The following is a 27,894-nucleotide window of genomic DNA, read 5'->3' as shown; positions in this document are numbered from 1 at the left end:
AGAAGGGATTAAGCGTATGTTGGGGCCATTATTGGAGCCATTACTTAGTTTTTTGTTTTGTTTATATACCACGATGGTGACATTAATGCATATGCAGTTTTATGTTTGATCCCTGGGTGAAGCATTCAATTCAATTCAATTTTATTTATAATGTCAAATCACAACAGGAGTTATCTCAGGACACTTTACAGATAGGTCTAGCCCACACTATAATTTACAAAGACCCAACAATTTTCCACGAGCAATAATTTGGTGCAACAGTGGCGTGGAAAAACTTCCTTTAACAGACAGAAACCTCGGACAGACCCAGACTCTTGGTGGGCAGCTATCTGACGCTGTCGTTTGGGACACAGAGACACTGATACAGATATACAGGAATATAATTATAATAATTATAGCAGTTGGCATGATGCACCTTGACACTTATAGTAACAGTAAAGATAATATTGTCACCAGAATGCATATAGGTAATCAACAGCCAGAGGTACACAGGTGTGTGGCAAAGGGGAAAGCATACAGATTTTCACCGTGTTAGTGGCTCGTCAGTGATATTGTTTTATTAGTGTTTAGTTGGAAAACAGAATGAAACTTACCTAAAATGATATGGACAAACTGAAGTATACCTGTGCTACGTGGTGAGCATGCACCGTTATAAAATAAATGGGTCACCGCACTGAAAGATATTTAATGTAAGGACATTGATTTATTGGCAGCCCAAAACATGCGTCAAAGCAAGTTCTCCCTTTGTCTTACCGCTTTGGCCTATTGTAGGTCTGGTTAAAAGACTCGTTTGTCAAGTTGCCAGGCAGGTGAGTGGGTAAGGGGGGGAATGTGGCTGGAGGTGGTTGGATGCAGTTGGGGTAGGAGCAGCGGTACCACATAAGGTACACCTCGATGTCCGTCATGGAGCGGTCAGTGCTGCCAAGATGCCTGCGCTGGCTCGTCTTCCCAGATACTACAGACACAACAAACAACTCAATCACTGAATGTTTAGCTGAATGTTCTTGTGCGATTTAGTCGTAAATAATCTAAAGGAACTAAGAAACTATGAACTCCAGTTTGAGGTCATAATGAATCTAATGCCTTATGTGATTTAAGATGTGGATTTAGACCAATAACAATAGCACTGCTCATAAAAATAAGGGCAACATTTTTGGTTTTGGGAGGTGTCAACCAAAACCTTTGTCTTTTTAAAAGACAGACTCCCTGATTATGTTATAGGTACAATAACAAAGCCATAATTTTTTTCAAAATTCTTTTTGGTATTTAAAATGTAAAAAAACCAACCGTTTAGGTGCAATATCTTGTTTTGTCTCACCCACAGTTCAAAAACCCATTAATAAAAAACGGCAATTCTCACATTTGAAAAGCTACAATCAGTCAAAGTTTGGATTTTTTCCTTAATAAACAACTTAAATGATTAGTCACTGAAATTAGCATGAAAATCAATAGATCCATAGTAAAGTGTGTCTAACCGATGTAGGAGAGGTTGTTGGAGGTCTTGTTGAAGTACCAGTCTCCATTTGTGTTGTTGCTGAAGCTCAGTGGTGACGATGAGCCGCTCCTCCAATCAATGATATATACTCTGTCTGGACTCTGGGCGAAGTTGTGGTTGATGATCACATATTGATCGGACTGTGTCAGGGGGAAAAAGTACATTTTTACGAATTTTTTTTTTTTGAGATTTGATGTACATTTACTGTATATAGTATTGTCCTAATATTTTGCTTATATCACATCAAGTGGCGGATCTTTCACGTACCTTGAAGCCGTAGAACACTGCATAATAAAAGATGTTGATTTGATCCATATTGTGAAAGTTCCAGCTGTAGATTTGTTTAGAGGGCAGCAAGGCTATTCTCAGGCCAATCACACTGGTGCCTTTAATAGTAAGATAAAAATACTCTTATATTTCAGCAGGTACATTTATTTGGTAACGCTTTACTTTAACCCCTCATTTAGCATTTTATAAGCCAGACAAGGCAGGCAAATATATATTTGTACTAAGGTTCGGATAAGATATTGTGTCTCTAAATAGTGGTTTCCAATAAAAATATATAGAATTTTATAATACATATCTGTAAAGACGTTTTCTCTAAATTAGTACTCTGAGCCAGAAATCTCCACTTCAGTAGTACTTGCCTACACCAAACTTTCCAGTTTGATTTATGGAGTGATATTACGAGATATCCAAATTTGCCTCTAATATGTCTACAAAATTAAACACAAATTTTGAACCTGGCTTAATCGAATGTTCAGATTTCTGTTCTGGAAATGTATGCAAATTAGTGCACATTTAATAGACAATGCATCATTTGCATATCTAAACATAACATTTGTAATACAAAAAAACTATTGTCTTAATGTAAGTACTCAACTGGGGAAGTTTCATGGTGATATCTAGTTAAAACCTTCACCCTGTTTCCTTGCCTTAGTACGATTCCCCAGTTGCGGAGCTTCCACACAGACGCGGGCTCAGAGGTGCGGGCAAACTACATCATCTCTGCAGTTTTGTTGAAGTCACAGTGAGTCACGGCAATGCCGATAAAGTGGTTTCAAGTGTGATAAAGTTTTTCAAAGCTTCATGCAGACAGCGTTTGCTGCGATATATTGATGGAGTGGCGAAAGCGGTTGCTATTGACGTTACACTTCCTCTGAGACAAGCAGGCCCAACAGTGGTTTATATGCCCTGATGACTGACTGACAGGCTGAGGTTGTAAGGCAAGGGAGCTTTACTTCTACAGCACCTTTCAGCAACAAGGCATTTCAGTTACATTCCTTTGTACTTAAGTTAATTCTCTATTAGTTCAATGTTGACAACAGGGCAATCACCAAGTTTATTGTTAAAGGTTTGTGTCATGCAGTTTGCACTAAAAAGTCTTTGTTGTTTACATTCCTTTGCATTTTAGTTACTTCAGTATTAGCCTGTACACAATGTAATTTGTTTATTTATTTATTATTTATAATATGTTCATGTTGTGGCAAAAAGGTTTCTCTTTTTTTGTTAATTTTTAAAGTTGGGATTGATACCAATCCTAAGTATCTGACTGGCGCACCCCTATCCAAAAGCACAACCAGTTTTATTAATGTTACTCTGAGTGAGCAGTGTTACCAGAATTTTTTTAATTTTGATAACTGTTTTGATTCACAATTAAGGTGGAAAATAAAATTTGTGTGTTTAATGGATATTTGTTGATGTTGAAATGGATTTTAAAACATATGGTATTGAAAAAAGTAACGTTAAGGAACCGGCATCGTAACCCCCCCCCCCCTCCCCTCGGATAAGTAACTGCTTCTTTCACAACAAAACTAACATATAAAAGCAGCAAGTCTGTATGTTTTAATACCATGTGAGTTGGTTAACATGACCAGAGAGTAGGGGCACCACAAACGATGGAAGTTGACGGTGTGGTCGCACACAGTGCCAGGGAAACCTACGCTCCACTCGGCACTCACGGAACAGTGAGCGGGGTCCAGCAAGGGGCTCGAAGGCACGACTGTGTGGTTGATGTTTCCTGAAAACAAGAAATCATGAAGGACTGAATAAACATATTAGTGGAAATGTTATCCAACACTGAAATGACAGACCGAACATAATATGACTAAAGCTTGATTTATGGTTCTGCGGAGGCTCCAAACAGAGCTTTCGCCGTAGCCTACGTAAGTGGCCTGATGTTTATACTTGTGCGTTGGTGTGTGCGTCGAGTCGGCATGTGTGTGTGTGTCGGGAGTGGGTGATAGACCGAGGGAGAAAGTGAGAGGGTGACAGTGATTAGCTTCAGAGCGAGTGCTGACTCTAGAGTCATAGTGAGAGAAACAAAGTGTCTTCCCTGTGCTTTCTGACCAAGGTGGGAAATCTGTAGCAGGAAAAGTTAACCCTCTCCTTGATTTCATGTTGTTTATGGAGAAGGAGAACCAGAAAATGAGTAGGAGGAAATGCAACGCTACCAAGCTATGGCCAAGCGACGTGTAGTTACATTTTTTGAGAGGTGCACGTCAGGCTACGGCGTAGGGTCCGCTGTAGGTTTGTATCTCCACGTACGTAGCAACGGCGTAGATTTTACGCAGAAGTATAAATCAAGCTTAAGTGAGAAATATGTGCAATACATAAACAAATGAACAGTAAGAGACTAAAGAGTACCTGTGAGGGAGCCATCAGTGTCCACCAGCTGCACCTCATGCTCCCACCTGAAGCCGGCCTTGTTGGGTGAATTGAAGTACTGGATACCACTAAACCTGACAGCCCAGCCACCACACCGATCCACACACGTCCCATCGATTGAGGCTACCCCGATGGCTGCGCTTAAACTACGATTGAAGTTGATGAACTTGGTGTTAAGGATACTTAGACCATCGTCCAGTGGAGCGATGACACCTCGTCGCGTGCTATAGTCATTTCCAAGTCCGAGCTCGTCCACATAGGCCACAATGGTGCTGTTGGATATGGTCGCCCCTCCTTTCTCTCCGAAGCTGCTCACAGCCCACTGCATGATGCGCTTGGCTTCAATACCTGCTTTCTCATTGTTGACCATCAGGAAGCTGTTGAACTGCAAAGCTCCACCATTGACCCACTCGGCACCTTTCTCACAGTTCCAGGTTGTGAGGGAGCGGAAGACAGCTGGCTCAGGGGTTTGGGAGTAGCAGCCTCCGTTCTTCATGGGGAAGAAGTCTGCGAAGATCCAAAGGCCAAACCAGCCCTGAGAGTGAACGGTGTTGTTGTAAAACTCACCGAGGGGAACCCGCTTCTGGCAGATGTTTTGGTCAAAGGAAGGGCCATCAGGGTGCTCGTTCATGCGGTACCAGAAGCCAAAGTGGGTGCCCCCTGCGGCGGCGTTGTGGCGGATGATGTTGTTGGGATTAGTGACCCAGTAGGCTGCAGGAGTGACGTCGTCATTCAGCAGGCTGGTGCTTTGTTTGACAAACACAGCCAGGTTGTACTGCAGGATGTTCTGCGTCTCAATGCCGTCCTCGATGAAGAAGGCCCCACCCATGATGTCGTAGATAACGTTGTGCTCCACCAGCAGCCGGTGAGTGTTGTGAATGCTTACGGCCCTGTTGAAGGTCTGATGGATAGCACAACCTCGCACATATGACTTATAGTTGATGTCTCCCATCAGATGCCAGTGGATGGGATAACGTCCCAGCATGAAGGCCTGTCCTGCATGGAAGACCTGCGGCATAAAAACATAAAGGTTATCATTTCAATTTGTGTAATAACACAAATACACAAAAGGAAAAAGACAGATAGTTGAAATGAGAAGATGTAAAAAAAAAAAAAAAAACATGCATAATCTGATTAATATAATTATCTGTAAAGAAAGAAAGAAGTTCTAGCAGAGAGAGATTGAAGCGTCTCACCTCAACATATTCTAGTCTGCCGATTGCAAGATTCTCATTTGGTCTGGGTGCGTGGAACATGATGCAGCCTCCGAACTGATCGCTGCCGACCTCCTCTCCAAACCGTCCTTGGAAACAGGTTTGGGTGGCGAATTCACCTGCAGCACAGGGACAGAAGGATGTTAATACTGCATATGCCTATGATAATGTACATGATGTTGATATTATCTTAAAATAAGTACAACAATGTAACAGGCATAACTCTAATAAACTGTTTTTGTCATTGTTAAATTGCACACTTTTAACTTCATTAGATACACTACTCACAAAAAGTCATGGATATTCGGCTTTCGGGTGAAATTTCAGGATGAACCTAAAATCCACTATAACCTTTAAATTACAGGTGAACTTAAGGTGACCTCTAAATTTTTTTTAGTTTCAGTACTTTCTGCACAACTTGCTGTTCTCTAACAAGGAGCTTAAAGGCAAAATGCACAACAGGTGTTTGATCCATGAACTGACCAATACATTGGTTCAATTAGAATTGGTATTTAAACAGTCCGCCTCATCATGCTGTTCACATTTCGACATCATGAGACCAAGACGACACCTAACAATTGATCAACAGTACCTTGCCATTGCAAGGCTTCAAACAGGATGTTCTCAGACGGAAGTGGCCACTGAGCTTAGAGTGTCACAGAGTGTCATCAGCAGGTTGCAACAGAGATACAGAGAGACTGGAAGAGTCACAGAAAGGCATAGAAGTAGACGCCCATTGGCCACATCCCACACTGATGGCTTCATTGTGAACAGTGCCCTGCGGAACCGGATGATGAATGCCACTCAACTCCAGGCACATTTAAGGGAGATGAGAGGCACCCAAGTGTCACGTCAGACCATTCAAAACTGTTTACATCAGCGTGGTCTGGGTGCTAGACGACCTGAAGGGTACCTGACCACACCACCAGGCACAGGCGTCATCGTCTTGCATGGGCCAGGGAGCATTTACGCTGGACGAGGGACCAGTGGGCCTCAGTGCCGTTCTCTGATGAAAGTCGATTCACGTTGAGCAGAAATGATGGCCACCAACGATGTTGGAGACGTCAAGGAGAGTGCTATGCATCAGCTGCTGTTGTCACCAGACGACCCTTTGGTGGTGGTGGTGTTACAGTGTGGGCAGGTGTGTCTAGTCAATACAGAGCTGCCCTACACTTTCTGAATGGTACAGTGACAAGCCCATACTACCTGAATAACATCATTAATCCAGTCATTGTGCCCCTGCATGAACAACACAGGCCTAATTTCCTCTTCATGGACGGCAATGCTCCAGCTCATCGAGGTCGCATCATTAGGGAATGGCTGCTGGAGACTGGGGTACCTCAAATGGAGTGGCCTGCACTTTCTCCAGACCTGAATCCTATAGAAAACCTATGGGATCAGCTGAGTCGCCGTGTTGAGGCCCGTAACTCTGTACCCCAGAACCTCAATGACCTGAGGGCTGCCCTTCAAGAAGAGTGGGATGCCATGCCTGAGCAGACAATAACTTGATTTGTGGACAGCATGAGACGTTGTTGTCAAGCTGCAATTGATGCTTAACGGCACATGACAAGTTATGGAGACATTGACATTTTTTGTTGTGGTATACCCACCACTGTTGTTGGCTTTTGTTTCAATATTTTTTTTGAGATGAGGAAATCACCATTGCATGCTTCTACTTAAATACCCTACTTTCATGATATTATACCACTGTAGCTTGAACTTTTTCCATTTTCCATGAATTTCACCCGAAAGCCAGATATCCCTATCTTTTTGTGAGTAGTGTATATTAATAATTTGGTAAAAGGCTATTATTTCTTTCCAATTAAAAGGCTTACATCACAATTCAATGCAAACCCTGCTTGTTAACCTAAAGTAGAGCTGGAACAATTAGTGGATGCTTAGATTTTTTGTCAACAATCACAGATCATTTTAAGCAGAAATACCAGAACCTTTCTGGTCCCAGCTGTTAAAATGTAATTATTCGCTGGTTTTCTTGGTTTTAGTGACCTCTGGCTCTGGGAAATTAGCAGGTTAATCGATAACAACAGCCTTAACCTAAAGACACTGCAGTAACACAACTTCAGGTTTTGTGAAGAAAAGAAAACAATTTTTATGTTTTAAGTTCAACTATCATTTCAGTCTACAGAAACAAGAAATTCATCTTCAGTAGTAAACCTTTCTAAACCAACAAAAAAATATATAGAATGTATGTTGGTGAATCTGAAGTTGTTGTCAATTTAAATATATTTTACTTTAGAGCTTCATTATCTCATATTCTTCTTCTTAAACAGTGGTTAATGTAAAGTTAAATCAGAAAAGTTAAAACACAGTACCTGTGTTAAAGCCATCGGGGCAGGCTTCGATCTTGTCGTCCCATTCTTGGTTTTGGGAGCCTCGTACAACAATGTTCCTGGTGAGGACACCCACCTCAGCTCGGCCCTCAAACAACGTACCATCGGGCAGCGTGACGGTCACCCCGAGGTGAGTGTACTTGAGCGGTTCGGTCAGGGTTACATTCTTTCCATCAGCCGTCACGGCGGCAATCCTCCTCACCTCGTTCTCTCTCTGGCTGTGCCTGGAAACAAATAAATAATTTCTACCTGCCGCTCTATAACGTTGTCAAATCACCCACATTTTATAGCCTACTGATGTTATACTACTCAAAATGCCCTCAAAATTGCAAGCAAGACAGTTTTCTTGACTTTTGACATTGACATTTCCACAGTGGCTGAACAGATATTTACCATTCAAACCACATTTGAAACATTGATCTCCAACTCTGGTTTATTGGCAATTCTTTAAACCAATCACAATCGTCTTGGGTGGCGCTTAGTGCCGGACACAGGTACAGTGCCTCTGCAAAATAGCCTGATGCTTAGGCATACATGATTTTGAGATCTCACTGTACCTGTGGCCGGTGGAAGCGATGACAATTTCATCTCCGGCTTTCCATGTCACTGCCTTCATCAGAGTCAGTGTGACGGAGCCGCTGGTCGCCGTCTGGGCCAAGTGGGTCCAGGGGACAGGAACTGGAATACCTGGAGAAACAGGTGGTCAACAATTACATGCACCTGAGGAGGACAGGTGAAGTGTCCCTAATAATAACATCCCTTTAGGACACAAGACTCAAATGACTCAGCTTAAGTGACATAATGATATGAAATGAGTTTTTTTTTTTAATATTTGAGTCACAACTATTGCAGTTTACTGTTCTTGATTATAATTCAGTGGTGGAAGAAGTATTCTGATCCTTTACTTACATACAACAAAGTAAAAATACTTCATAACAAGTAAAAATCTTATTTAAGTAAAAGAACATACATTTTATCAGCAACATATACTTAAAGTAACAAAAGTACTTGATATGCCAAATGGCCCGTTTTATAGTGTTATTTATATATAATTTATTATCACTGACGCATTAATGTGTAAGCAGTATTTTTGTTGTAGTTTATTGAGGTGCAGCTTATTTTATCAACACTTTACATTTTGGTTGCCTATTTATTAATTAGACGGAGCCAGGCCAGCTGACTCCCAGTGTTTCCAGTCTTTGTGCTAAGATAAGCTAACTGCTGCTGGCATACAGATACGATGTGTCATGTTTGCTTGTGTTCATACCATGCAGGTCCAGCACTCCCTCTCTGACAGCCAGCGTCTTGGCTCCATAAACAGGAAGTTCAGGGGAGCGCAGGTGTCCATGAAGTGTGATGATGGCTTTGTGTTGGAATGGCGCCCCCTCCTGGCCAATCTGGAGCCGTCCACCGTCTGTGATCAGGATGTTTTCTGCCTGCAGCTCGATGTCCGCTTCATCAAACACCAACGTCCCTCCTGAGCACAAAGAAACAGCAAATTACATCACATTACATTACATTACAACATGATAGAACGATAGCACGATAAATAGATAGATAGAACAAAAACTATACTATATATATAATACTAGTTACACCAATACAACACTAAATTCAGAAAATGTTTGTCATAAAAATTAAAAAACTTCTCTAGTGATCCTACAAACTTTTTGTATATCTACTGTATACACACTATATTGTTTAACTTCTTACTAAGTCTTGAGTGACCAGAAGATGAGAAAAAAAAGAAAAACATGGGTAAATACAGAAAGGGAGAGAAATCTGACATCATGATATCATTATAAATACACACCCATGATAAAGTCATACAGTATTTGTACCTTGAATGAGGAGCATTTTCAGCACAGGGGTGCTGGTGTCCAGCAGGATGGTCTGGCCTTTAGTGATAACAGCAAACGAGCCCTTCTCGGGTGGAGACAGACCACCCCACGTGAACCTGGATGACCACACGTCAATGTAGAAGAAGTCTGCATTATCCTGAAGAAAGAGACAAATACTAGGTTGAGACAAACTTTTACTAAAATTATTTAGAATCAGTCTCATTATATATGAAAGAGACGTGACACTGTGTAAGGTCAGGGGATCTGACTGTCCTCTCTTACCATCTTGGCGATGCCTTGGTCTCCGATGCTGACTCTGACTTTGGTTTTCTGAGACTGGCGCTGAGCGTTCGTCACACAGACGATGTGTGTGTTGTTGGTGGATTGAACGTCACACACAGATCCTGAGATGGTCACGTTTACGTCATTCATGTCGGTGCTGTAAGGTGGGAAAGTGAGTGACATTATTTACATACTGTTTATGTATTTAATGAAATAGAATAGAATATATAAACGATGCAAAATATGCATACTTTACTTTAACATGATATACTTTTTTTCTATAATGTACTATAACATTGGTAAATCCCACGTTATAGCTTTATATAATAAAAAAAAGGTAATATAATACAATAACATGCTAGATAACAATTAGTCTAAATCAGGGGTCTTCAGTGTTTTTAGGCCAAGGACCACTCAGCGGAAAAAGAGACGGAGCAGGGACCCCTTACTAAATATAATGTATAAAATTGAGTTGCATATTAAAGTGGGCATAGAATAACGTATATGGTGGCCTAGAGCCTTTAGATTTACTTTTTCTTTATGGCGCTAACAATACTAAGCTATTAAAATAATTGTTGACATATTCATATATTTATACATCATGCTTTATTGTTAAATGTGGAACAGTGAATCCTTAGGCATACCTGTATCTGTAGATGGCTACCTTACCCAGGCCAGTAAGCCTATCATCAAAGTTGTGTAAATTAAAAAAAAAACTTTTATTTATTAATTTATTATTAATTTATACTAAATTATGATGGATTCATGTCAATGTATATTTTCAGCTGCCCCCCTGCAGCAACTCTGAGGACCCCCTAGGGGTCCCGGACCCCCCTGTTGGGGATCTCTTGTATTAGATCAACGTAAGTACATTTCCAAGATAAAGCCTGACATCTGGCGCATGATGTCCCTCACCTTTTACTCTCTGTGTATTGTCATTCTTAAAATCCCTTCGCTTCGAGAAACAACAACAAACTTTGAACTAGCAAGCTACACACTGAAAATGGCAAATTTTGAAGATTGGATCGTGTAACAAGGCAGGCCTGCTTGGTTATTTCGGTGAATGACTGTAAAGATTTACTAAGAATATGTTTACGACAATTACTGTGTAACTGTGACATTTTGGGACCGCTTGGTTGGGATTGCTGTGGACGAAGTAAACACATATAGAGTATATATACTGTTGTCTGCTGTTCATTATAATGTGTTGTTAATGAACAGTATGAGTCGTCCCATTTTGGTTGTGTATATAAAACTGTACATTGAAGCTTTATTCTCGGCGCTATTGATAATGAACATATGTACAGTATGTGGAAATATTATTATTATTATTATTATACTGTTTGTATGTAAAATAAAGCTAATAAAAAGAATTATATTAAAAGTATTTTTTTTGTATATTGTTCAAGTTTGTGCAAAAAGTACGACAATGTCTTTGCATTAAACCCAATGAAAGCAAAGACGTCCCATTAAACAAAAGCGATTGTGTTGTGTTAATTGAGCATTTTATTCTTAAGCAGTGATCCATAATCTGGTTGTGGCTCTCCAATGTTTCTCTCTTCCTTTACTGCACCTGAAACCGGAGCCGGTGATTGTAAGCCGGGTGCCTCCAGCGGTGCCTCCTCTCCGTGGAGAAACATCCATGATCACAGGAGTCAACTGAGATTTGTAGGTGTAGCCATTTGATATGTTGACGGCATCCAGCTGGTTAATGACAGCAACCACGCAGCTCAGCACCAACAGAGTGCCTGAGAGCAGACATGACACCAACACAGACAGACAGACAGACAGACAGACACATGCAACAACAAAAGGACAGGAAGAATCAAGATCAGGCTCAGAGATAACAAACAGCTTTAGATGTCTTATCGTCCATGACAAGTTATTCTCTTATATGGCATGCCTGACATTTTCTCCTGCATGAAAGGCGGACAACATTCCTCTTACAAAGTCTGTCTCTGTTAGTGTCCATCAGGGTCCATTTAAAGGTCAACTTAGACAGGTTTGAGACTGGTTTGTTAAAATGAGGCGAGAAGTTAAATATCATAAACCAGCAGAAACACAGTTTATTGGAAGGAAGAACTTGAAAACCCTTTAACCCCTTAACCTTTGCTGTTAAAAACAAAAGTATGGAATTTCCTTCCCAAGGCTATAAGAGATGCAAGCTCTATTAACATTTTTAAAGGACATTTAAACATATTTATTTAGCATTGCCTTTAAAGCTACAGTGCATAGTTTCTGTCTCCCCCATGAAGAATTCTAAGTAATGACAACAAAACTGTCGGTGTATCTACACGATAAAAGCCTTCCTTGATCACGCACCACCCCCACCCCTCCTCCATAAAGTTGCTTGTAACCAAGGAGGACACAGAGGATTAGAAAAAACATTTTCTGAACATAGCCATACTGAGAAATAAAGAGAGAGATTTGTGGAGCTGAAAGTCTTAATTAGCTTTGTATCACTCTTCCTTATATATTAAATACAAAATTTATAAATGATCTGACGGAAAACAGTAAATGTGAAATATAAAGTCTACTTGTGCTATGTTGGGTTGGTTCAAAAACACAACAGGATGTCACACAAATGGCTGTTTCATTGACACTCCCTCTGCCACACCACCCTGAGGCAAATAGCCGGATCGCTTATTTTGATGTGAATGCCCTGTAAAGGATGACTAGCGTAACTAGAGGTGTTTTCAGTCAGGCCATGGGGGGGGGGGGGCATGATATGTGTGACCAGACTATATGTGGTGTACCTTGTTCCTCTCAGAAGTTATAGTCATAACATTTTTGTTTTGGTTGCTTAACAGTCAGATAAACTGTTTAGAGCAGTGTTAGTGAGTAAATCCAACTGAAAGGAAAGTAGAGGGACAAGTACAGTATGTAAAGTGGAGAGGTACACGTCCCTCGATTATCAGTGGGGATGTACATTAAAGCACGTTTGGCTGCATAATCTTTTTTTTTTAAATCATCTTTAGACATAACTTTTCTTTCTAAATAAATTATTCTTTCTGAATATTAAAAGGACGTTACAAGATCACTCTTTTTGTCAGAAAGAAATGTTTAAATTGACAATAAAGTTTTTGAATAATCCTGCTACTTTGAGGATGAGTTTACACACACATTACAGAACATCTGATCAACAGGCCGACTGTTTGTTGCCTTTTAATCGTCTCATTGCCAAGGAGGTTTTCAGTTTGGTTTGTGTTGGTTTGTCTGTTTGTCGGGAAAATTCGGGAAATGGGACCATCCGAGGAGCAAGTGAATGCACCATTGGCCTTGGTGGAGGTCTGCGCTGAGTGCCATTCTAGGTATTGTATTGTTTGGTTTGATCTGAGTGGATTATCCTGGTGAAATAAACTAAACTAAACTAAACTAAACTTACCGTTGATGGATGGAGACTGGCAGTACAGACGAGTCGATGTCGACATTTCTCTGTGAACTTCACACTTCTCCCTGCAGATCCTCACAGTGGAGCTGTGCGGGTCGAACCCAGAGCCCTGCACCGACAGCAGAGCGCCGCCACCATAACTGCCTGAATCACAGATGAGGGAGGGATAACTTATTCAGTAATATATGAAGTACATATATAACATTAAACTTGAATTATGAGGCGTTACAGCAGCAAAGAATAAAAGAATGACAAGGATAAAGATTAAATCTACAATAAAGGAAGCACCAGTAAAACATATTGCTTTACTGTGAAATATGTAAAAATGACAGGACGTCTCTACAAGGACAAATCTTTCCTTTGAAATTCTATTGAGGACTATCCTGTAAAGTGTACATCCTACATCATTTTAATCTATTTTATTTAAGAAAAGTATTGTTTAGAGTGTCTCTCTGTTTACCCTCGTTGGGCTGCACGCTGCTCAGAGTCAGCTCATACGTGAACATGACACCTGACTGGGCGTGACCTTTGACCTGGTGATGCAGCATGACTGGGTACGCCCCCCCTGGGTTGTCTCCTGCAGTGCACTGAACCTGTGTGTCGGAGACTGCAGACACGACACACGGGACTTGGTTTATGGTGACGGAGATGTGCTGGGAGTCGATGCCAAAACCTGAACCTGTCAATATGACGACTGCACCGCTCGGCCCTGTGGGAAATAAAGATTTAATAACTGAATGTTATATGTACTTTTTATTCTATTTTTACTGCTCTGGTCTGTCTGAAAAAAAGCAACTGTCGTCAGAGAGATATTGGCTGTAAAATGGTTCACACAAATTTAACCGTCAGGCTTTGTGCTCTCAAAAAAGTATAGTTTTCCAAAGTTGATTAAGGAATTGAACAAATGCCATCCCAAATAAGCTAACAAACTCTCCTCCTGACCAATATTCTTGTTAAAGGGTTGTGTTACTATGACTACATGATGTAGAGGAGCATAATTACCAGTGGGGGGGCTGATGGAGCTGATGACAGGAGTGTGGGCTGCAGAGTAGGTGAAGTTGAGAGGAGGATACTGCACTGAAAAGACCTGGACGTTAGCAGTCACCAGCCCCTCAGTGTGAGGAGGCGTCAGGCAACGAAGCTGCCCCGGCGTCACCTCCTGAATCTGGCAGGGTCTGCCACCGACCATCACGCTGGTGTTCCCTGGAGCGAAGCCGTTTCCAGTGAAGACAAGAGAGGTTCCTCCTGCCAGGCTGCCCACATCTGGGTGGAGGGCAGCTTGGGCACGGCTGTTCAGGGTGACAGAACCGGACGCAAGGCCTTTGCTTCTCACAATTACTTTGACTGGGTGGTCGCCCGCAGGCAGAGCGTTTACGCTCAGTGTAATGTTGTCATCAGTCACGGCGATGACTTCCAGCTCTGAGGTGCTGGCAAAGACTGCCACGTCATCCACACTGCTGCCAAACCCTGAGCCAGAGATGGTGACAGTGGTTAGGTTGCTGATGCTGTCGGGGGAAATACTGGAGACCAGAGGAGTGACGGACGAGGAATACTTGAAGGAGCAGTTTGACTGACAGGAGCTTTGGATCTTGCCCATGTAGAAAATGACATCACCATCGTGTGGCTGAGAAGGAGAGGTGTCACAGGTAACACAAGTGTAACTGACTGACAGGACGGAGCACGGCTCGCTGGCTACAGTCACTTGTCCTCCAGAGAAACCAGAGCCGTGGATGAGGAGCCGCGTGTGGCCGGTGGGGCTGCCGATAGGAGGCGAGACCAAGTCGACCACAGGCAGAACCACAAAACGGCGGCCGAGCTCGTCTGGTACGGTGATGATGGCACTGCCGAGGTTGTTGACTCTGACGGCTACAGGGAGAGCGACACCAATGGGAAGTTCGCTTTCGGGGCTGAGCTGGCAGTTGATCTCAGAGTAAGAGCTGTTGAACACCTGACAGGGCTGATCTCCCACTGTCACCTACAGGACACAGAGACACCAGTGTCAGTCACAACAAGCTCTGTACAGCTATTCACTTTTTTATACAGTGATATAACTCAAGGCTGAGAAAAACACAGTTTAGCATCGGATACAGACAACACAATGATGAAGCATTTGGAGTAGAAATATATTATAAGTAATTTTTCTACAATCTGAAAAAAAAAATTAAATTCTTATCTGCAGAGAACAGAAAAGTGTGTTTGTTTAGGTCAATTACAACCAGTGTTTTAACAACTGAATGTATATATTGTTAAAGGTCTTATGGTTTTCCTTGCTTTTTGTTTAGATAATAAAAAGTTTGTCAAATACAGACATATTGATCCAAATCAAGCCATTCATATTTTTAAAAGCTGAAGTTTTACTTTTTATTTAATGCACAGATAGCCTTGCATTGCCAGACCTATCTCCACAGCGCTACGGAGGAAGGTCTGGCAACAGGAGTATACACTTTTTGATAGGAGAAAAAACATTCAGGGGTTGTTTGCATTTCTTTAAACTAATCACAATCATCTTGGGCGCCGCTAAGCTCCGGATGCAGCGGCGTGTCTCTCACAAAATGGTCTCGGGAAGGAACTTGTTTAGGTGGAATATTTGTATTGTAAAGAAAATGCAACATACAATATTAAATGAAGTTAACTGTTAACACAATACAGTCACGTGAGCTATATAAATTATTTGGACACATCTAAATTTGCTCTTATCATTGTATCGCCGTGTGTATTTTGTCCATAGCATATCCCCACCAATCGGTTCCAAAACGTAGAGAGTAAATGCCATAAACGTATTCTTTTGTAAATCTTTACAATAATTCTCAGAACGAACCAAGCAGGCCTGCCTTGTTGCACAATCCAAATTTTCTTAAAACTTTAATACTTATAATAATAATACTAATAATACATTTTATTTGTAGAGCACTTTTCATTGAGAAATCAATCCCAAAGTGCTACAAATACATTATAGTTTGTTTGTACCGAACATTACTACTGTATGTGGTCTGCAGCAGGATATCTCAGTGGAGGGTTAGTGGTGCAAAAGTATACAAAAGATATCAATTCATAGCAGGCGCTCATATAACATATTTTAAGTTTTTATTAACAACTAAAGAAGAAAGTACCTGAAATTACTGTAAAGTTCTCTGTCACTGGCCAAAGAATTTTAACATTTCAATACATTTTTAATTTAAGTCCATTTAGATATGACCCATAAAAACGCGGCTAACCTCATTAGCGCAGGCAGTGTCACTGAAGCCATTGCCCTGAATGTGGATGATCTGGTGGTATGATCCCTGGTTGGGAGAAATGGAGTGGACTGTGGGGGTGGAGCAGGCCAAGACGCTGAAGGAAAGGCCGTCTGAGGTCTCGTTGGTCTGAGGGCACTGTGGGGAGGTGATGCACTGTGGGGTTGCTGTGGAGACAGGATGTAAACCTGAAGGGAAGACAGGGAAATCAATTGATCAGTTGCAATTTGGAAATGTCTTTATTTTGACTTGGATCTCAATTTGACTCTACTGGATGTTGAGTTACCTGTCTATTTAAAAATATCAATAGATAAACATAATTCACCTGAATTGATTGAATTCTTCTTAAACACGTCAAATAATATAAATAATAACACCTGTACTTGAGCTGCAGGCTCAGAGCATCCTATCCACATCTGTACATTTACCTGTCATGTGTCTGGCCTCCATGCCTCCCACGCTGACAGAGACTTTGCTTCTAATCTCCTCCCGAGCCTCGACTTTCACGACTCCCTGCAGCAGCCTGACGTTGGCATCATCTACGTAGCCACTGCTGTAGTAATACACACCAGGTGCAGTAAACCGGTATCTGAAAACCCCTGAGGGCAGCAAGAGAGAGATAGAGAGAGAGAGAGAGAGAGAGAGGGGGGTTGTAAATATGTGACATCAAATCCTTAAGCATTCTTGGACATGTTAAAAGGTGTGACACATCACATGTCACACATTACAATCTTCACGTGTCACACACATCAATATCGTAAAAATCCCTCTTGTTGTTTGGTAGTTAGATTTTTCTTTAGATAAGATCATGTTAAAATATTTCAAGTGATGGAGAATGAACTAGAACAGAACCATCAACATCACCCGGACGGAATAAGCATGTGGGTAAATGAATGAGCATGTGTTTATGTGTTTCTATTTAATGTCTGTCTTAAGTGATGCATCGCATGTCTTCTTCTCTGCTCAGTCAGTTGACCTCTATTGTTCTTGTAGTTCTCTGAACCAGCTTCATACCTAGCATGTTCTTTTCTTATTCCACTACGAAAACAAGCACAGACCAAAACGCAATGCAAGAAAGTATAAGCTGCAATCACAGCTATCATAACATTTTAAATGTTTCTCTTCATTAATGCATATAATCTAAAACTACGCATTTGTGCATTTTAACTGTATATCACTACTGTATAGTTGGGCAGTATGTATGCAATATGTGTGTGACTATTTTTATCATGTTGTTTACAATGTTTCTATTGTCATACAACTGTTTTCAAGCTCCCTTCTTGGCCAGTTCTTGCTTGAAAATGGGATTTTAATCTTACAATATTACTTTTATCTGATTAATTAAATGAAAAGATGAGGAAAGAACATACCAACACAAATAGCAAAAAGCATAACAAAATAAAGCGTCCCTGGCACTAAACATCACAAATTGATGATATCTAACAGAGTAAAACTTTTTCAGGATGGATTTTTTTTCTTAGCTCAACAATAATGAGGGTTCCTTATAATTTCTGTTGAGGACTAGTGACTCATTGTTCTACCTTTGGGTGTCTTGGTCTCTCCACTGTTGAATGGTCCGTCGTGGGTGGTGCTACCCGGGCTGGAAACACTGAAGACCCGGTACCCGACTATCTGGAAGGCTGGTGCCTCCCAACGCCACACAACTGTGTCTCCAACAAACACCGGAAGTGAGGCAGGGCTCCATGCAAACCCCTGTCCATAGGCTGGTACACACAGACAAATGTAAAGTTAGACTGACAGTTAGAATAACACACAAAGATTTCACTGTCTGAGTTTAAGCAACATGTAATTGAAATACCTTGCAAATCCTATTCCAAATGGCTAGTTACTGTATGTAAAAATGGAAGTCAAACTGTTTTTTGACACTTTGTTTTTGAAACAGTTTCTAGGTGCAGTCACATTTAATCTACAGGTAACATTTTATTTGCTTGCAGCAGTTTTCATTAATTTAATCCTCTTTCTGTTCTGTAATTTGGCCTACTCAGATTTAATCTGACACCTTCAAACAGGATTGTAAACCTACTGCGGTCGGATCCCTGATTGGTGACGAGGTGGGTCTTCTGGTCCGACTGCATAACACACTGCAGTTCATTCTCTGAGGCGGCCATCACTTCACACTCAGCTCCTCCTGTCACATCACAAACAACATAAATCATGGATGAGAACATATACAAAACCTAAAGCAGTTGCATTAGAGTACTTCTTGTTTTTAAATATTTGCACGTAGTTGCATCACTGTAGATTACCACCAGCTAGTAGCCCTACTAGTTGCCCCCTCAACCATTATTTTGATATCCAATTACAGTATTAATCATTGTATGTTAAACACTGACAAGTTTGAATGGTTGTTGGCAGAGATTGTTGCTGTGGTAATAAGTCTATTTGAAATTGCTGGGTCTCATATTGTTTACCAATGGAGACTTTGTTGTCAGAGGTGTTGTTGCTGAAACCAGATCCAGAAACAGTCAGCCTGGTTCCTCCCATCAAGGAGCCAAGCAGTGGGGAGATGCTGTAGACTTCCAGGATGTATTCAATGTTGGCGTTTACACCGTTGCTATGAAACAAACAAGAAAGGGGTCCAATAAGTCCCAAATGAACAACGTTTTCTGGCTTCTGAGCAAAATTGTTTACGTTATATACTCGTTTTTAATAACTAGCTTTTTTGAAATAATTTTAAAATGTGTAGCATTAGTTGGAATACGAAAATATAAGTAGGATAAGGAGGATTTACCTGCCAAAGTGGTATTATTGGGCATTAACTATATATACATTATTAAAGTCATTCCCTTTTAATTAAACATTACATCATACTGTGTAATGTCCGGGGTGCCTTGAAGACACAGGCCAAGAGTGACCCAACAATGATCATATCATGTTTTTTTAGTGTGTGTTTTAAACATTTCCCCATATTCAAAAAATAATTGACAATAACTATGTTTTATGTTCAGTTTTCAAACATACACACTGGTTTGTATGTGTAAAAATCCCGTGTGAAATTGTCTATCACGGTAGCTGTACCTTGTCTGAGGGTAGCCATTGTTTCCAACCTGCACATCCACCATGTAAATGCCAGGCGGCAACACAGGGAGACGGCAGGTGATGCTCGTCTCCGCCCACTGCACGGTCACACACTCTTCCCCGCCAACCAACACAATACTGTCATTGTCTTGGCCTCCCAGGTTCGAGCCCTGGATGGTGAGAACTTCATGTCCTACACAAAAGAATGCCAAGATAATTAGCACTTCTAGTCACCTGGTTAATTCCTCTTTATTATAAGCAACACTGATTGTCCTGCAGATTAACAGGTATTCTTGTTGTGTGGATGTTTTTATGTCGTGTACTATAAATACATGGAAAGACGTGTCTTTCATGTTCTCAAGGTTTAGTAAGTGTAAAGGGAAAAAACAGAGAAAACATGCAAGTCAACATTACATGACACGAAGAACAGAATTAATGAAGTGATAACAAAAGGTTTCCTCCTTTATGCACCTGATAACAGTGGAGTCACACACAAACTCTGAACAGTAAAGAATATCAAACATCATGCTATCCTTCTTTCCTTCAGACACATGTACAATTAGATTGATGTATCAGTAACTCCATTAGTTGCGCTGTGTTGTTTGAGAAAACATTAGAAGGAAGAGCCTTTATGTTGACCTGTTATATATCTGGTGTCATTAAAAGTGGGCAAAAATTGTTGCACACTTTGCCTCCCTATGCATTTCTCTTTTATTCAAATGACATTTCGGCCCTCAGGCCTTCTTCAAGATCAACAATTATAATCAACTAATTCACTAACAGATAACTGTACAATGCCCATAGTTAACGGAGGGGTGTTTGTTTTGCAGGAGAAAAAAAAGATGGGAAACGTTCAGGCATTGAAATACAATGAATAAATATCTAATCTTTTTTCATAAACAAAGAGAAAGCTGATTATATATTGTATCTGTTGCATTCACTGGACAGATTTCTATTGTCATTTTAGGACAAAACAAATCCTCCCCATTAAACCTATCCTCTGGGTTTACGCATTTCAGTAACGCTTTATAATGACCCTACCTCACTGTAAGGTTATCAAACGCAAGAATACAGTTGACACCCAACTCACCAATCACAGTGGTGGTGCGGGGACTCAGGCCTGAGATCTGGGCTGTAAGATTAGTATCGTATGTGAAGGAGCTTCCGGCTGTCTGACTCATGTTTCCCACCATCACTGTGACAATCTGTGATCCTGCAGTCCCCTGAAATAAGCAAAATAAGCATTTATTTATTAAGAATTAAATACAATAATTGACTAATTCACACACACAACACAATCTTCCACTTGTAAAAAGTTAAATTCATATTTATTAAAATCCTACCCATCAACACCAGAACATTTTCTTATGTACCATTTTGCGGTAAGTGGAGTATCACATTACCACAAACATTTGTACATAGGCTTGCTTTAAAGGAGCCGCAAAAGTTCATTTACTTAATATTAATATTGAAATGAGTGAGCTACATAAATTAATCTACTTATGATGAATACGATTTTGCACATCGATGTTTTATCAATTTTACTGACATATAAAAGTGTATAGTAAGTGCCCTGTACTGCAGCTCTTTGAGATGTTAGATATTGCAGGAAAATAACACCCATAAAAGCAGTAGTTTGCAGTCTGAATACTTACTGCCGGCGTTCTGCATTTCAGCTCAGTGTCACTGGCATGAACCACGGTGCACTCATCACTGCCGACAGTAACTGTGCTGTTCTGGCTGAAGCCGAAACCTCTCACTGTCAGCAGCGTGCCTCCTAAGAAAAAAATAAAACAAGATAATGGTTATATATTATTGTATTATAGAGCTTTTGATTTTGTGATAAATAAATAATAGGGTACTTTACTGCAGCCATTATACAGATGTGTTTGAGTAATGTCTTACCTGCCACGCTTCCAGAGAGCGGGGAGAAAGAGGAAACAATGAGCTGGTAGGTGAAGTGGAAGATGTTGCCTCCTGTGGAGCGTGAATCACCCAGAGAGGGGAAGCCGATGAACACGGGGTAGGAACCAGCACTGGCACTGCCCAGTCTGCACACCTGAGTGGTAGCTGAAACACAGTTGACATAATCTGGTTAAACTCCTTCCACTAAATAATAAACAGCCGACACATTTACCAACAAGGTACAGTCTTCACTTAAAACTTCTTACATACCGGTGATCTGTTCAACAAGGCATTGAGTCTTTCCCACAATGATGGAGGCGTTTTCACTCCCGAAGCCAGTTCCAGTGACAGTCAACAGAGTCCCCAGGCCATTAGACCCTGAAAAGTCAGCGATAGATACAACATTCACCATCATCACCATCTTTCATCATATACTGTATAATACTGTATGTACAGGAAGCCTGAAATTTGAATGTTTTTCTACAAAAGCTGACAATTAACTAAAACTTTTTATTGTCGATCAGCTTTTTGTTTTGATTTAGAAGAATGAAAATTGGTCGTATATATTGCACATTAAAAATCAAGCAATAGCCAATAATGCTTCATGTTAAATAAACAATATTTCACCTTGCGATGGACTGATTCCAGTCACAACTGGAGTCTTGTCATCAGACCATTCGAACCCACAGTCACCAGAACACTTTGAGGGAATGCCGTTGATGTAAACCTCCACCTGCAAACAGCATCACAAAACTCCTCATCAAAAATGTAGCGTTTATGACAAAGTTCCACAACCTTCTAAACGACACACTGTGTTGGAACAACAACTAACATGTGAAATTACCAGAGATGCAAATTTCTCAGCCGATACAGACGTGTGGAATTTGCCAATATTTGTTGTTTTCTTTTGAGCCAGGTAAACAAATAAATCTCATCATGAAAAAATATTAAACAATCTTCATCACACTAGTCCATATTGATGACGTTTCATTTACGGGATTGTTCCGGTGCTGCTGGAGGTTCCACCGGAGGTTCCCCATTTTTGGCTGGTTGTCTCTCACCTTCCACTTTCTTTGTGTTGGCATTCTAAACTCCGGTCAATTCGGAAAACATCCTCCAAGCTAAAACCGACAGTATTCCAGAGCTCGCCTCCCTACACGCTATCCCTATGTTCCACCAAAACAAGTTCCTTCCCAAGCCTATTTTTGCAGAGGCACCGTACATGCGTCTGGCGCTTAGCACCACCCAAGACGATTGTGATTGGTTTAAGAAATTCCAATAAACCAGAGCACGTTTTTCTCTAATCACGAAATGTTGTGTGGACTAGCCAGACCTTCCTCCACAGTGCAGTGGAGATAGGTCTGGCAATGCAAGACTATCATCACACTAACTGTGAAGGAGGAGAAATTCCCCACTATTACAGTGTGTATCTGAAGGCACTACAGAGTCCTGTCAAAGCCCACATGCTTCGGTGTTTGTTTACATAACTCACTTACAGGGTAGGAATAATGTTGTTACACCAGTGACTTCAGGGAAGCAGGAGAATTTTCTGTTATTGCTCCGTCATCTCGGACTCCGGCAGTGGTCATAGTGTCTGGAATAGTTAAGCTGCAGGCTACCGGTAAGCTAATATTACCCTGTGCCTTTAGTTGCATGCTAACGTTACCAGCCGGTAAACTACGCTGTCTGCGGGGCTTTCACCTTCTTGAATGCTATGGTCAACATGGGCTGAGTTGTTTTGTTGTTCTGTGCTCTCTTGGCCTCCAGATCATCTCTCCAATTTGTATTAGCTTTCACGTAATCTTAGTACACTTGAAATGTAACAGAAACATTATTTTTTTAACATCGACTACTGCCATCGGCGCAGTCACCTTATTTGCCCATGGCAATAAAAAGGGCGGACATCGGCCGGTTCCGACGTCCAGCTGATGCATCGGTGCATCACTAGAAATTATTGCTACTAAAGTTATAACAATAGAATAATGGAGGCCTGTAGCTGTCAGTTACTTCAACAAACAAAATATACAAATACAGCTGTATTATGCAACACTACAGACAAAAATAGGACTTATGATTTACATGATTTATTGTAAGTAAACACACCAAGTAATCAGCAAAATGTGCTGAAGGATTTTTAAATCATGGTTGTACCTGTGGTTTGGTTTCCCAGACACGAAAGAAATCTCCTGTCATGCTGCGCCTCAACAATCCTCCCTTTACTTTCTCAAGTGCTAAAACAATTGCATTTTTTCCGACAACCGACGAGCCGTCAACCTGTAATGAGGAAAAATTACAATCAGGACTCAAGCTCCTATTTTCTTTATGCCTGTAGAAACAACAATGTTTGGAACAGAAGACATACAGTACAAGTAAATACTGCTAAAGAAATTACTAGCAACACCATTGTTACTGTATTACTACTATGACTGCTGCTTCAGCTACTACTGCAAATACAATCTTAAGTAATGAAGATACTTTTTAGTAACAAAGTGTTTTGGGCAATGCACCAATATTAACAAAAACAAATCAATAAAATAATGATGAAATAGGAGTCTGACCTGGATCAGAGGCTGGTCTCCAGGTTTGGTGAGCCACTTAACCGTCCACTTGGGGTGTCTGCAGCTTCCCTGCCATGTAACGCTGACCTGACCCATCCCTGCGATTCCCTCCAGAGCGTACTTCAGATCCTCCTCACTGATGTCCACTGGCAGACCTGAGAACAAACACTGGATGTGTGAAGACACATCCCTGCAAAAGCAACTGTCACATAAGCAGTACTGCATGCATGTATGTAGAAACATAGTGTTGCATGCAGACATGTGGAGTGCTATGTCGGGCTTAAGTCTTAATTACATCAACTACAAATGTCTTTTTGCAACATATCTGAACTACTGGGGTCCATGTTCTCAAGTACGGACTGCAAAACGAAGAGATGTCAGTATGGTTTTTCACCAGTATCACAAAGACAAACTACAGTAAACAAGGGGATATTCTTCCATTGAGAAAGAAAGACACAGTGGTAAAATAATTACTAAAGTTAAAACTCCATGGATTTATTTTATAGTTACTTTAAACTTCATGAGACTTCCTTAATCAGTACTGAGTTAATAAACACTGTGTTTCATTTCTCAGATATCGCTTTATAGAGCCAACATTTCCTGAGTCATTGCTCTGGCTCTCTCTGTCTTTGTTGTGTGTACGTTTCCACAGTACAGTAGCTGACAAGAGGAGAGATTGTGTGTGAATCAAGGAGCCTTGGTAACTGGCCAAACATCTCCTGCATACTATTCACTTTGTGTTAACGTTAGCTTCTTATTACTACGTAAAAAGTCAGTGGTCCAACTTGGGTCACAACCTTTCGGGTGATCCTATCTGTGGAACAACATGCATTCAGACGGGACAGTGAGAGTTGTTACAATGCAAATACTACACATTCCCATCTGATCTACCTTCAGCTCGGCCTCCATAAATCCCCACATCAAAGGTGCCGTTCAGAGGAGGGGTGGCCCTGTGAGGGCGAGTGATGCTGACGGTGGCTGCTCCTTCTCTGTACTCAGCCATGTCCTCGCTGCTGTTAGACATCTATGAAATATACAAGTGGGAAAAAACAGGATTAAAAAGATTATTTTTGTAATCCACAAGCATCTTGTCACAATCCTAAATAGGATGTGCTGCTTTTAACATCACTGTACTATAAGACTGAAACAAGCATTTTTTTTTCTTCAAAATGATATCATTGGAGTAATTGGACAGACATTATCTGGGACCAATGTGGAACATATAACCCTAAATGAAGCATGTACGGTATAAGATTATTTTGAGACATGAGACACATACATGATCATTGTGGCGCCTCTCTGTACTGTAGGTTATATCACATGGCTGTGGGCTACAATACATTTCCTCTGTTTTTATATGTCACACTGTGAAGCTGTTCCTTTAAATCTGACACCCAGTTTTCCTTGTGAAAAGTCCTTGTCTTTATGTTGTTATCGGGATAAATCCTACAATTCCTGTCTTTTTCGTCAACGATAATTACGTTAATTATGTTAATTTAATTAATTCCCAATTTCTTAGTGGCTTGACGGTTGGTATATCCAGCAATCATGTAACGTTGGAAGTAGCAGTACCCAGTTGTAGTCACAGTTTTTTTTTTTTTTAATATCCATTATCTAATGCTTTCTATACTGCTCCAACTGCTCCAAAATCCAAACACCAAGTTTATTGGGTACCCTGGAAACCTAGTGTGAAGTAGATTGGATGAATGGTTCATGAGATATTTTGAAGACAGACACAGGCACGCACGTTTGATTTCTGGAACACAACCTTTCCTTTGCGTGGATTTTATTTCCCAAAGTTTTGGGGAGTGTCTAATTAACTGACAGGTGGTTGCTCCTTTCTTACTTCACTTCAGCTTCACCCAAAGCTCCACACCTTTGCCCAATTTGGGGTTTTCTGGCTCTAAAAATGAAAATGAACCTAAACTATACAGACAGTAAATCTGTGTTCTTCTGCAGTCTACACTGCTGCCCAAAAGTAGGATATATATCAATATGACATTGTTTATGTACATAAATTCGATTAATCAATTACCTCCAAGAAGCCAACTCCTATCAGTGGGAAATCAAAGGCACATTCAAGTGGTGTGGCTTTGATCGTGTAGCTGATCTGTGAAGCAGTTGATGTGGCTTTGCTAACAGCGATCACCTCGAAGGAACGACCAGAGCTTTCAAAGGGTGGAAGCCTTCTCTTCTGGGGAACAGCTGTAATAAAACAATGCAGAGGAATAAAATAAGCTGCTGACCATCTAAGTCTCAGTATTAGTGAGCAGCATCTGCACAGTCCTACTGTTACATGAAATTGAATGCAATGCTCTACAATGCTGAATCGTTCAAAAGAATATGCAAAAAAATATTAGAATATAGTCTGAATGCACTTCTGAACAACAGTTGGGTTTGACATTAAATAATGGCAACCCAAAATCAAAACTACTATCAAGCTCTTTACCATTTTCATCATCTGTGGTGGGTGTCTTTCCGATGTAAACAGCATCCACATAGAAATCTGCACCAGAGACGTCTTTGTAGAGGTAAAACTCCAGCAGACTGTAACTGTTTCCTATGTATTCTGTCTGCAGGGAACTCTGCAGATCCATGCATTTGTAACTCCACCTGTCAATAAATAATCACCTTTATAAGCAGCAACTTTGCTGAAAAGTTTTCATATATATCTGACAAATTAAAAGGACTTTGAGGTATTTACTGACCCTTGGCCCTTGGTGAAGAGAGTGTTGATGTTTGCCGTCTGTGTCTGGGTTTTGCCTTGGCTGTCGCGGTAAGTGAACTTCATTCCAACTTCATCCTTCAACATTCCCTTGTATGCAAAGCAAAGCTGCAGGAAAAGGAATGGAAAACATGAAGAGCAAGTGACAGCTGAGTTCTCTTTTAGAGACAGTATGAGCAACAATTAAATTACCAGCATGTTTTAGTACATTTATCAACTACTTTCTTGATTGCATCCATTACAGTATAATTTCTAACCAGCTCTACAATATGAACAATAGAAAAAGCAGTTGTGTGTTTTACCGTGGGAAACTTGTCCAAAGAAACTGGTCCGTAGCTCACACCAGACTCTTTGGTGTAACTGTCCTTGAAAAGAACTTCTGCGTTCTTCAGCGACCACAGGCCACAGAAAGCGTTTTTCACTGGAGTCCCTTCCTCAGCACTATTGAACTGGTGAGTGCAAGAAATCAGAAAACTGTGAGAATTCAAAATCCGATGATCTCCAAGGATTTATGGTCTATAAGCTAATTAAAAGATGTAAAATGAGTGTTTAAATTTAGTTATTTTAAGTAAGTCAGTTTTTGAAAAGAATGGACACAGGAAATGCTTTTCATACTCATACGTGTCAGGTCTCCATATTATTTTTATTGTTGTTGTCTTGCTCACTTTTACGATTACAGACAACAGTCAGGACAAAATATGTCAGTTTTTTGTTCTTACTGACCTGAGAGTTGTCATTTTCAAAGTCTTTGAAGTACTTCACATTAGTCCCTTCAGTGGTCAGGATCTCATCAGGACACTCAGGTTTCATCATGTCCTTCAGAGCCGACTGTATCTGTTCACAATCACACAAGCTGGATTTTAGTATTGCTGCTTCCTCAAGTATTAGGTTATTACACAGCAAAGGCTGTGACATCTGCAATAACTTCAGTCCAAAATGAGAAATTAAATAAGATATTATTAAGTCATTATTTCAAGTGTTGCGATCACACTGAATCACAGAATGAGACAAGAGAGTCATTTTTTCACAACCGACCTCAGACTCAGTTGCGTTGAAGGTGATGGGCTTTGTAGGGATTCCCCCCCAGAGCAGAGTGAAGGTCTTCATGCTGCTTCTCCCCTTTGTAACCTCAGCAACAGTGATGTTAGTGTCGGAGCCAAAAACCTCCCAGTGAAGAGGTTTGAAATCCCCTG

The 27,894-nt window shown here is 40.8% G+C and overlaps 1 protein-coding gene across 1 annotated transcript in view; it reads right to left on the bottom strand.

The window, feature by feature from the left end:
• Positions 1-27,894, bottom strand: part of LOC116047488 (fibrocystin-L-like) — a 56,390-nt gene that overhangs the window by 20,497 nt on the left and 7,999 nt on the right. Inside the window, exons 19-53 of the mRNA XM_035991282.1 lie at positions 27,737-27,891; positions 27,425-27,535; positions 27,004-27,150; positions 26,685-26,809; positions 26,426-26,589; positions 26,012-26,181; positions 24,868-25,000; positions 23,977-24,131; positions 23,570-23,692; positions 22,046-22,151; positions 21,689-21,796; positions 21,419-21,583; positions 21,169-21,290; positions 20,604-20,736; positions 19,514-19,706; positions 18,907-19,049; positions 18,519-18,623; positions 18,016-18,198; positions 16,903-17,073; positions 16,457-16,662; positions 14,244-15,216; positions 13,702-13,950; positions 13,236-13,385; positions 11,424-11,598; positions 9,851-10,007; positions 9,569-9,725; positions 8,995-9,204; positions 8,285-8,414; positions 7,710-7,951; positions 5,359-5,495; positions 4,142-5,171; positions 3,348-3,515; positions 1,763-1,881; positions 1,476-1,635; positions 754-955 (exon numbers count right to left, since the gene is read on the bottom strand). Coding sequence (XP_035847175.1) covers positions 754-955; positions 1,476-1,635; positions 1,763-1,881; positions 3,348-3,515; positions 4,142-5,171; positions 5,359-5,495; positions 7,710-7,951; positions 8,285-8,414; positions 8,995-9,204; positions 9,569-9,725; positions 9,851-10,007; positions 11,424-11,598; positions 13,236-13,385; positions 13,702-13,950; positions 14,244-15,216; positions 16,457-16,662; positions 16,903-17,073; positions 18,016-18,198; positions 18,519-18,623; positions 18,907-19,049; positions 19,514-19,706; positions 20,604-20,736; positions 21,169-21,290; positions 21,419-21,583; positions 21,689-21,796; positions 22,046-22,151; positions 23,570-23,692; positions 23,977-24,131; positions 24,868-25,000; positions 26,012-26,181; positions 26,426-26,589; positions 26,685-26,809; positions 27,004-27,150; positions 27,425-27,535; positions 27,737-27,891 — 7,177 coding nt within the window. The remainder of the gene's footprint in view (positions 1-753; positions 956-1,475; positions 1,636-1,762; positions 1,882-3,347; positions 3,516-4,141; positions 5,172-5,358; positions 5,496-7,709; positions 7,952-8,284; positions 8,415-8,994; positions 9,205-9,568; positions 9,726-9,850; positions 10,008-11,423; positions 11,599-13,235; positions 13,386-13,701; positions 13,951-14,243; positions 15,217-16,456; positions 16,663-16,902; positions 17,074-18,015; positions 18,199-18,518; positions 18,624-18,906; positions 19,050-19,513; positions 19,707-20,603; positions 20,737-21,168; positions 21,291-21,418; positions 21,584-21,688; positions 21,797-22,045; positions 22,152-23,569; positions 23,693-23,976; positions 24,132-24,867; positions 25,001-26,011; positions 26,182-26,425; positions 26,590-26,684; positions 26,810-27,003; positions 27,151-27,424; positions 27,536-27,736; positions 27,892-27,894) is intronic.

The sequence above is a fragment of the Sander lucioperca genome, chromosome 14 (genome assembly GCF_008315115.2).
Source record: "Sander lucioperca isolate FBNREF2018 chromosome 14, SLUC_FBN_1.2, whole genome shotgun sequence".
In the NCBI taxonomy this organism is placed as follows: Eukaryota; Metazoa; Chordata; class Actinopteri; order Perciformes; family Percidae; genus Sander; species Sander lucioperca.
Note: the sequence above shows the minus strand (reverse complement) of the source record. Positions and strands in the feature narration are given on the sequence as shown.